This window comes from Bos indicus x Bos taurus, chromosome 10, assembly GCF_003369695.1.
Source record: "Bos indicus x Bos taurus breed Angus x Brahman F1 hybrid chromosome 10, Bos_hybrid_MaternalHap_v2.0, whole genome shotgun sequence".
Lineage (NCBI taxonomy): Eukaryota > Metazoa > Chordata > Mammalia > Artiodactyla > Bovidae > Bos > Bos indicus x Bos taurus.
The window spans coordinates 48,813,185-48,823,986 of record NC_040085.1 but is presented as its reverse complement, the minus strand read 5'-3'; the positions used below and the strand labels follow the sequence as shown (position 1 = coordinate 48,823,986).

Sequence of the window (10,802 nt, the reverse complement as noted above, 5' to 3'; positions counted from 1 at the left end):
CTAAATTTTTTTGAAAGATAAGAAAGAAAAATATCAAGTAAAATATCAAAGATGAATTTAAATCTTAATGGTATAACAAATACTCCATAAATGTTTAGTGTCTATCTCCATAGAGACTATCCTTTATGTAGTATTTTCAATACATGAAAATTGGAAAATAAAAGGTTCATATGCAAGAAAATGCACAGCAAACAGCTACATGAAAATAAAAACAAAGCATGCTGGAAGAAGACTGCCTTCTACCTTTTAACTACAGGACTCCACAATCTGTACTGGGAAGGCTCCTAGAGAGAATTTAGGAAGGACTAAAGGTTCTCTGATCCTTGAGTGATGGAGATTATCTTATAAAAAGTAAAATTATATTAGATGACTTTAGGCTTCAAAAGTCCGTTATATACTCATGGCACTCTCTAAAGGAAAAAATTTTCAATAATCTCGGTATTATTTGAAAGATCTTGGTCCTACGCAAATGAACACCTTAGTTCAGGTAAGTCATATAAGTTCTCCCACAGTTCAGAGAACAGACTAAATCTTGGTAACACTTACAACTAATTTCTCCAATTTCAATGTTTCTGAAGAGACTGACCAGATTAGCAATGTAACTCTGAAGTCAGCACCATTTCTGAGAGAGAAATTATGTCCAATCAAGTTTATAGAACTTTTGCTGCAGTGCTAGGTAGCCTTGAAGGGCCTGATTTTCCTGTCAATACATGTATTAGTAACAAACTTTTATCAAAATAGCAAGAAATTAAACAAATTAATGGTTATGCTTAAACAGATTAATGGTTATAACACTATCTAGTCAGTTAAAATCTCTTATAAATCAGCAAAATGATATTTCAACTTTGTTTAAAATTGACTACAAACATTATGACTGTTCCCTCTTTAAAAAAAAAAAAACAAAAACACCTTCATTATTTTGTTTTTCACTTTTTGACCCACGTGCACAGCCGTGAAAGCATTGAGTCCTAACTCCCAGACCACAAGGAAATTGCCAAGACTTTCTTTTTTTGGCCATGCCATGTGGCATACAGGATCTTAATTCCCAGAACAGGGATCAAACTTGTGCCCCCTGCATTGGAAGTGTGAAGTCTTAACCACTGGGCTGCCAGGGAAGTCCCATGACTAATCCATTTCAGTCAGACCATAAAAATATCTGACAGAGACAAAAAAAAAAGTCCTTTTAATGACAAGATTTTCCACTTAAAAATTAACTATCTGAGATGGATATTTCACTGTCTGGCTCATTAATCTTCAAAGAAAAAATTAAAAATCAAAATTTCCTTACAGTCATTTCATCTGCTCTCCCTGTGTGAGAGAAAACACGTTTCATTTATCCAACAGAAGTGGACTCTGGAGAATACTATGCTAAGTGCAGTAAGTCAGAGAAGGACAAATACTGTATGATATCACTTATATGGGGAATCTAAAAAATAATACAAACAAATATAAAAGCAAAACAGAAACACAGATATAGGAAACAAATTAGTGGTTACCAGTGAGGAAAGGGAAGGGCGGGGCACATTATGGTATGGGATTAAGAGGTACAAACTACTGCTCTGTATAAAGGATATATTGTATAGAACAGGGAATTATAGCCACTATAATAACTTTTAATGGAATATAATCTGTAAAAAATACGGAACAACTATGCTGTACTCTTGATACTAATACTGCAAATCAACGTACTTCAATAATTTTTTAAGTGAACTATGGAGTACAACAGACTAATGCAGTATTATTTTTAAATGCACAAGCACAGGGAGTGCCACCAGATGACTAGAGGGTACAATATTCTGTATCCAGTAAACTCTAAAATCTTGAATTAAGTGGCAAAGCAGATCCTGGACAGGTCTTCCATGAAGATCTTCAAACTCCAAACCACATTTAGCAGCTGGAGACAAGAGGTTTGCAAGAACTGATTCAGTAAAGATCCATACAGGCTGAGTTTCCTTAGAGCCAACATCATTCTATGCAACCAGAAACCGTCATAGTAAAGAAGAAAATGGCTGCTCCTTTCTGTAACATCCTCTGCTCAAGGCAACTCAGGAGGTTATAATTCAAGAGGTTGCCACGCCCTTCTGGAATAGGGCATAGCTCTAGTATTCTTGCCTAGAGAATTCCATGGACAGAGGAACCTGGCAGCCTACAGTCCATGGGATCGCAGAGTCTAACATGACTATCACACTGCTCAAGGCAGAGAAAACTACACTATTTACAATTAACTTCAGTAGTCCATCCCTGAAAGATATAATTTAGATGTTAAGTGGGATTGTGTTTTCCAAAGAAATACAACCATAACCCTATAAAGAGTATATAAAAAAAATAAAACAAAAAGAATATATACATAAAGAAGGGAAATTTACATTGTGAAGCATATACATTGTGAAGGTAATTTAGGGAAATGGAAGGAAAAAGGAACAGTTTACCTTTCTACCCTGAGTTTACTATAATCCCAACACCCTTCCAAAGCAAGAACTAGAGAGGAAATACTTTGCTAATCCTCATAAACCCAGAATGGAAAGCAGAGTCCTGTTGGACCTAGGTGAATTTCAGGTATTTTCATGGCATGCTTTCTCTGTCTTCATAACTGATATGAGACCAGAAAAAAGGACCGCCTGATTATTCCTCACGAGCAAGGGTAGCTCCTAGAGAAAAGTACAAACTCTCCTCTTTCTCTCTCACTGAATGAAATGTTTTGCTTGGCTCTATAAAAATAATGTTAATAATAATAATGGTTTTTTAAAATTTATTTTTGGCTATGCTGGGTCTTCACTGCTGTACGAGGGCTTTCTCTAGTTGCAGCACGTAGGGGCTACTCTTAAATGTGGGGCTTGGGATTCTCATTGCAGTGGCTTCTCTTGTTGAAGAGCACAGGCTCTAGGGCATGCAGGCTTCAGCAATTGTGGCACACGCGCTCAGCTGCCCTGCAACATGTGGGATCTTCCCGGACCAGGGATCGAATAGGTGTTCCTTGCCTTGTAAAGTGGATTCTTTTATTTTTCAACTTGTTAATGTGGTGTATTACATTGATTGATTTGCGGATATTGAAGAATCCTTGCATCCCTGGGATAAAGCCCACTTGACCATGGTGTATGATCTTTTTAATGTGTTGTTGGATTCTGATTGCTAGAATTTTGTTAAGGATTTTTGCATCTATGTTCATCAGTGATATTGGCCTGTAGTTTTCTTTTTTTGTGGCATCTTTGTCAGGTTTTGGTATTCAAAGGCTTTCTCTGCATCTATTGAGATAATCATATGGTTTTTATTTTTCAACTTGTTAATGTGGTGTATTACATTGATTGATTTGCTGTAAAGTGGATTCTTAACCATCGGACCACCAGGGAAGTCGCCTAATAATGTTTTATATATAATATCAATTAAAATAATGTTAACTATAATATAGTGATTAGGAAGAAAATCTTTGGAGTCAGATAAACAAAATTAAATTCAGCTTTGTTGATTGCCAGACTTGAGAAAGTTATTTAGCTTTTTTGAATCTCTTTCCTATCTATAAAATAAAATTAGTATCAATACTTGCTTAAATCACTGGGATGTGGCAAGAAATGCTGTATGTAAGGTACAACACTGACCAGGACACACAAGTACTCAGTCAACAATTACCAATACTATTATTGATTTACTAATCTGCACTGTACTTGTATCTGAATAGCACAATAATTATTGGATGACACAATTTTATAAATTTGTTACTAGTACATACCTTATATTCTATTAATGACTCTTGTTCCTGTTGACACTGGGAAAGATAATCCTTCATATCATTCAGTTCATCTTCATGTATCTTTTTGACTAACTGTTGACGCTTCTGAATCTGAATTGTGCCTAAAAATAAAAATTTTTTTATTGAAGATATATAAATGTCACAATTACCAATATTTTAAAATATACAACGAAACACATAATTTGCATATTATTTAACTGCTTGATCCAGAGAGGATCATTTTCTTCAAAATACAACAGTTTTACAAAATATTTCAGTTTTAAAAAATTCTGATTATATAAACAAAGAAAGAATAAGTAAAATCTTATGGTGTCATTCATTAAATGGCAACAGATGGATGCTAATTTATAAATCAGGCCAAATAGGTTAATATAATTTTTATTATATTTAGCATACACCAGGTATATTTAAGCAGTTCACTATTCTTTTGATTAAAACAAGCCAGACCATATTACTCTACCAAGCAAAATAATTTATGTCATGTTTCTGTCTTATTATATTGAAAGCACTCAAGTTTGTTGTATTTAAGGGCTCTCTGAGGTACATAAAGTGTTGCATTCCCCACTTCAACAGAGAAAAGAACAAATCATGCAGTCTAGTCACAGGTTATAAGTCACTAAAGAAAAATGAAAATTTTTTTCTCACTATATTTTGCCTAAATGATATAGCATAAGCCTAAAAAGAATAGCAAGGAAAACAACTGGCTAACTATGATTATCCACCATTCTCAAAGCCAGCTCTTTGAAGAACTCTGCACTAGTTAGGCCTGTATGGGAATATCACCATCCCTACCCCCATGAATCATAAATTAACCAGGATGCTCTATATTTTCACCCTAAAAATCAAACTGTTAATTTGCCAAGACATGCTGTTCACATGCTGCTACATGCTTCATGCATGAGAAAAAACATTAAATCAAAAAGAAGGCCAAATGCATCTGGCAACCATAATACTACATCTCTGAGTGGCATCACATCACAGAATTTTGTAGTGAAAGAATATAATAATGAATAGTTTATTGATTTCTGAAAAAATAACTTATTTCTTTAATACATCTTGAAAATCACTAAAAACTTTTGCCAAATTACAGACAACTATTACCAGCTAACAGCTATGATACTCTGTCAGAATTCACTTCTCAAAAGAACAAAAACAGAAATACAAAAAAAAAAATTCAAATATGTTTCCCTATTATTCTGAAAAATCTCAGATCTTTTGAAATATTAAAATAAATTTATCTATAGTTCCAAGGCAACAGAAAATTGCTTCCCCCCCCCCCCCAAAACTGCTAACAGAATGATCTTTGGCCACTGGGAAATATCTTAAAACTATGTGTTGAGATCTGAGTTTGTGGTACTATTACGCAGCATATGTTTGATGACTATCAGCATGCCCCTTATCAATCAATCCCACCATTAGCTTTTTTTTCCCTTCTACACCTTCAGCTGTAAACCATAAAGTGTTACAACCCAGGGTGTACGGCTTTCTGGTTCTGTCCACAAATCTGCCTACCTTAATCACATTAACCCACTGTTGGTTTTTGCTACCACTGCAGTAAGGCTTCTTTTCTACAGATAAAGCGTCTCAGTCTCACCAGAGCTTCCAGCCAATACATCCATCTGCCTGCCGGGCACAATTTTTGGGGTGTCTTCAGTAAAACAAAACAAAACTACTTCAGCACCTGCCCTAATTCACTCTAAAATAAAGTTCAGTTCAGTTGCTCAATTGTATCTCTTTGCAACCCCATGGACTGCAGCAGGCCAGGTAAACCAAACTGTGCTCACCATCTATTAACTTTATCACTGACCAAAAAATGCATCCCTCTAATTCCCCCCACCACCTAAAGTAAAGAAGCTAACACACTTCTTGGAATTTAAAAAGTAAACCACCACTATCTCAAGTATCCCTGGCTCAAAGTTATGTTTTCCACTGGTATTCCATGTTCCTTATTTCACCAACCTTCTCTCTATCCCCACCTACACTACAACAGTCAAGGCCCTGATCACCAAATACCTGAATTACCAAACCTTCTACTTGACTATTCCCACACTATCCCACACTATCTTTTTCACTTTTCCTCTAAAATTACTGCTTCGGGTCACTATAAATCAAACTCTCCTGCTCAGATTCCAAGATGTTTTACAGTATAGTTGCATCCCACATATTCCAACCTGATATTCCATTATTTCTAAACATCTATTCTATACCTGGCTATACAATCCTGCCAGTCTTTTCAGTGCTCCCAAACTTATCAAGTTTCCTTTCAGGTTATCAGGTTCTCCACTGCTAGCATGTTCTGCTTTCCTTCCACATTAGAGTGTGTGGAAGTCCAGACCCAACTCAAATCCTACCTCCTCTTGGATGACTGACTCAGTGTCATAGCCTGAGCTATGATTCTTGTTTGTGCTTCATAACTTAGCACCTAGTTATATCGTTACGTTATTTGCTGAAAAGCAGGGCAGCCTATACTTAAAGCAACTCCATGAGGAAAACAAATCAATTAAATTTCACTGTCAATTTAGAATATGAACAGTCTACAGGTAAAAGAAAGAACAAGATAAGTGCTTCATTGTGATTTTCAAAAAATTTGTAAGGACTTTCAGGACCTGAAGCAGTACCAGATACCTACAGTATTCTTTTACTATCCTCAGCCCTTCCAAATAGTTCTCTCTTCCATCCAACATAGATAGGACACTCCAAATTTACATGGTGCCAAGGTTGGTGAATGTTCTGAATGATTTAGTAGTGTGTTCTTGATAAATGATTATAAAGCAAATGACTAATTATGGAATGCAATGACTGACTTCACACTGCCTGGGAAATTCAAGCTAGCTCTAACATCAACTCAAAAGAACTCAAAGTATTGAGATCAGTGCCACAATTAACAAAAAAAACCCTGTGATATACTTTAAAAGTAACCATGAAAAACTTTTCATTCAGATTAAGTTTTGTGTTCACTGAGCCAGTCTCATTAATGTATAGACCTATTATTATGAAGGTTGTTCCAATTCTGAAAAGCTAATCTGAAGTACTACAGGAAAATATTTTCAATATAATTAATAAAGTATATTTTACAAGTAACAAAGTTCTTAAAAAAGAGGGCAATAATTTATCAGTTTTTAAAAGCACTCCTAAGTTAATCTTTCTACAAAATACTTAAAGGTCATGCACTTTGCAGAGCTTTAATGCAATGTGGATTAACATTAAATCACTGTCCAATTTTTTTTTAGTAATAAAAAAAGATTAAAATTACACCTTCTCCTTTGTTACCTCCACGTTTACCTGCAATGGGAAAAAACCATGCTCAAAAGAATGTTCATACATTTGCTCCAGCTAGATAATAAACAAGTTAAGTATATATTTCAAGTCAAATCTCACTATAACAAACTTCAAGGGAAGATACAAATTAAAAGGTCCCAGTATTAAATTCAAGCAGACATCCACCAGGCATCTAAATACTTATTTTTTATTAATATAAAGTTAAAGACAAGAAGAAACAGATTTATTTTTCTCTCACTTTAAACAAGAATTGATTATCTTCACTAAGTTTCTTCTCATATCACACTATACTGAATAATACATCTTTTCTATGAATCAACACAGGGTACATGTAATTCCTGAATCTTAAGGAACACACTACTGGAAGGAACCAGATTACTCAGAAAGCTAAACTGTGTATTATATAGGCAAAAATCCTAAATGTAGTTAATATAAGGCAAACTGCAAGTTGTGAAGTTGGCAAGATCTAAGACATTTGTTTAAACTTTTTCAAAATTTTAATAAAGCAAAAAGTACAAATGTTCAGTTCTCAAATAGTCTTATCTTTGTACAAATATACAACTTAAATAAGATTCAATGGTTAGGCTCCCAAAAGAAAAATACCACGTGGCATCCCTTCCTCTTTCACGAGGGTAGTTTCAAAGGCTTTGCATCAAGAAAATAATTAACCAATGTAAATAAGATTAATTAACCAATGTAAATAACACTGAGCAAAGTATAATACAAGTGAATTCTTAAGTCATGTGAATCACAGAAGTAATAACAAGTCATAAAATATAATGCCTGCATGAACCCTGAAGGTAGAATGAGCACCAATTACTACTGTGACATTCATTTCAAATGTAACAAATAGTTACAAATGGAACTTAAATAATCCTCCTAATAATATATATATATATGAACAGCCCTTACATTTCTTAAATACTGTTTTCATTTAAGTGCAAATAGCTTTGTAAGGCAACACTACCCCAATTTCCACAAGAAAACTAAGGCTCAAACAAGTATGTTTTCTAAGGTCATATATTTCAAGGATGACACTGAAAACAGCTCCCAGAATGCCTCACTCTTCACCATCACTTTATATAAAACAAATTTTCAAATACTTACCATAGAAATGTCCAAATCCCATGCTGATCGCAATCACCAAAGCAAGTATAACACATTTATTGAGACCACTACTGAACTGCCGTTTACATAGCTCCTGAGGGGGTTCAGGCTCTTGTTCAGCAAGTAGCCTTTCTTCAGATTCTGAACTAGACACAGTCTTCTTCCTGGCACGACGTCGTCTAAAGGTTGCACTGGGCTGATGGCTGGTTTCGTCACTGCTTGATTCGTCGTTGCTAGGCTGAGATGAAAATACTGTTTAAAAAAAAATGGAGATAAATACTTTAGAAAGCTTTCCTGATAAATATGATTTAGAATGCCATCCATATGTGCCTTTTTACATAAGACAGCCAAAAATAAAAACAACACAACAGAAACAAATCTTAAATTTTCAAATTTATCAACATAAAACCAAAGATTTCAATTGTGATACCTAAGACTTTTTTTTAACTATTTTGTGTGCCACTGAGGGTCTGGTTTTGGCTTTTTTCTTTTTTTAACCTCCCATATACTTTATACCATTAAAACAATTATTCTCACAGCCTATTAAGTTTCACTGCTATTAGCGCCATAAATGCTATTTCTAGACGTGAAAAAAAAAAACAACTCTATCTCTTCAATTTCAAATGGAGGTAATTTAAGCTCAACTGTTTAAGGAACAGAGGGAAGTATACAAGCAGTTCCTGTGATTTAAAAAAGATAATAACTACCAGAAGTTTCCCTGAGTGTACTAGCCCCTAGTTTTATTTCCATCCTATGAGCCCCAAATCAAGGTTCAAAGCACTGTAGTTTAACCCAGGCTTCCAGAAGTCAGATGAGCCCTTCCCTTCGACTGCCACTCTTACTAGAAGGTTATTAATTTTACCCTCTAGTAAATATGTCAGCATGAGGAAGTGACACAACAGCTATCTCCGATATTAAGCACTAGTCTTGTGCTGCTCCTTTATGAAAAGAACAATAAAGAACAACAAATAGAAAAAAAAAATCACAAGAAATCTCAAGTACTAGAAGCATAGTCATTGGAAAAAACCATCTTCAGTTTTTTCAAATGTATTATTTCTTAATATTGTCCCATATATCAATACACTATATGCTGAGGCAGATTAGATGTCTCAGTAATAATTTCCAAACGCCAGGGAGAAGGAAAAAAAAAGCACTACAAGTAAGAATAAAATGTGAACATAAATTTGATACAAAGAGCTCCAAAAACCACAAACATTCATGCTTCAAAAAAGCAAAACACTTCTTCAGAAGACAGGGTATCCATGCCACAGCAAAGCTGCTGACTTAGGTTAGACAATACTTTTAAAAGTTGGATCACAGAGAATTCGGTTGACTCTCAACTTAAACAGTAAACACAAAGACAGAAGGTACTACTGAATATTCATTCAGTATTATATTATATTATATTCATTCAATATTATATTCCTAATAGTTAATGACAAAGATGTCACTGAGAGATCTTTGGGTCAAAACCCTTATGCCCATCATGTTTATCTGGTTATTCTTGATCACTAGTTTTTCCAAGATGTCATAGCCTCAGCTGTGAGCTTACATTTCTTGGACAAAGAGAAAGAAAGGAAGACTTTAACAAAGCATCACATAATATAAAGGCATTCATGATCATGGCTGAAGTACTTAATTCAGACTTTCTGACATAATTAAGATGGGTAAATATAAAAACAAACCATTTCTAAATTTTTAAAATTTTCAATTCTACGTTAACTTATTGCCTACATTATGCATTCTAAGTAAACTGATCAGGCTGGCCCAAATGAAAAAATTCACATTCTTATCTAATGCTTCCATCTTTTTTAACCCATACATATGACAGCTGAGATCCTTTGATTTTCAAACTTCTTTTAAAGCATAATTTGGCCCACAGTCCAAGATGCAAGCAGTGCAAAGGCATGCAAAGAGCTTAGCCAGCTTTATCATAAGATCAATTTTGAACACCTGTTCAGAGTATCACAGATTACAATAGATATCTTTAAAGCACTAAGTAAATAGTAAATGTGACTAGGAACACTCAGCTCTAGAAAAGCTGATCAGATTTAGTCACACCACCTTGGAAAGTGAGTTGGCTAGGAACATGGTGTTTCAGCTGATCATCCCATCCCCTTATGCATTCAGGAATCTTCCACAGCTTCTCCCACCATCTTTCTTTTGTGAATAAACAGGGAAAAAAAGATGTATAAAGCTTTATTATAAAGAATAAAAAGGAAAAAGAGAATTGAAAAATACTTAGTTTAATTATCACTTAACATGATCACACATGCTCCATCAAAATCTAAAAATCATGACTTTTTAAAAAACACATACAACACAAACTTTTATACAACTACCAACTCTGCTTCCTTAGGGGAGGAGAGGGTCATATGGAGGGACTGGGAAATGTTCTTACACCAACAAAAAGGTTACTGCCACAAGAATCTAATTTATAAGAAGAAAAAAAAAGAAGCTGAAACTCTATAGAGATGGAGAAGACAGGGCAAGGGAAAAAACAAACAAAACTAAGCAACAGATAGCAGGAAATTTTACCAACCAAGAAAAATATCTGCTAAGGGAAGAGAACAAAAATTCTTAACAACTGATGCATATAGACTATTTTCAACATAGTCCAAAATGTTATTTAAAATTAATTTTTTAGCATTTCTTTTACTGAAATAATTCC

General features: G+C 34.5%; 1 protein-coding gene across 9 annotated transcripts in view; it reads right to left on the bottom strand.

Moving 5' to 3' along the window:
• CCPG1 (cell cycle progression 1) overlaps positions 1–10,802 on the bottom strand; it is a 42,324-nt gene that overhangs the window by 4,749 nt on the left and 26,773 nt on the right. For 3 of the 9 annotated variants that reach the window (XM_027553939.1, XM_027553941.1, XM_027553937.1), the window contains exons 6-9: positions 10,196–10,291; positions 8,132–8,383; positions 7,001–7,027; positions 3,725–3,846 (exon numbers count right to left, since the gene is read on the bottom strand). In XM_027553939.1, the coding sequence (XP_027409740.1) occupies positions 3,725–3,846; positions 7,001–7,027; positions 8,132–8,383; positions 10,196–10,291 (497 nt within the window). The remainder of the gene's footprint in view (positions 1–3,724; positions 3,847–7,000; positions 7,028–8,131; positions 8,384–10,195; positions 10,292–10,802) is intronic. The other 6 variants (XM_027553945.1, XM_027553942.1, XM_027553938.1 and 3 more) reach the window with 5 other exon arrangements.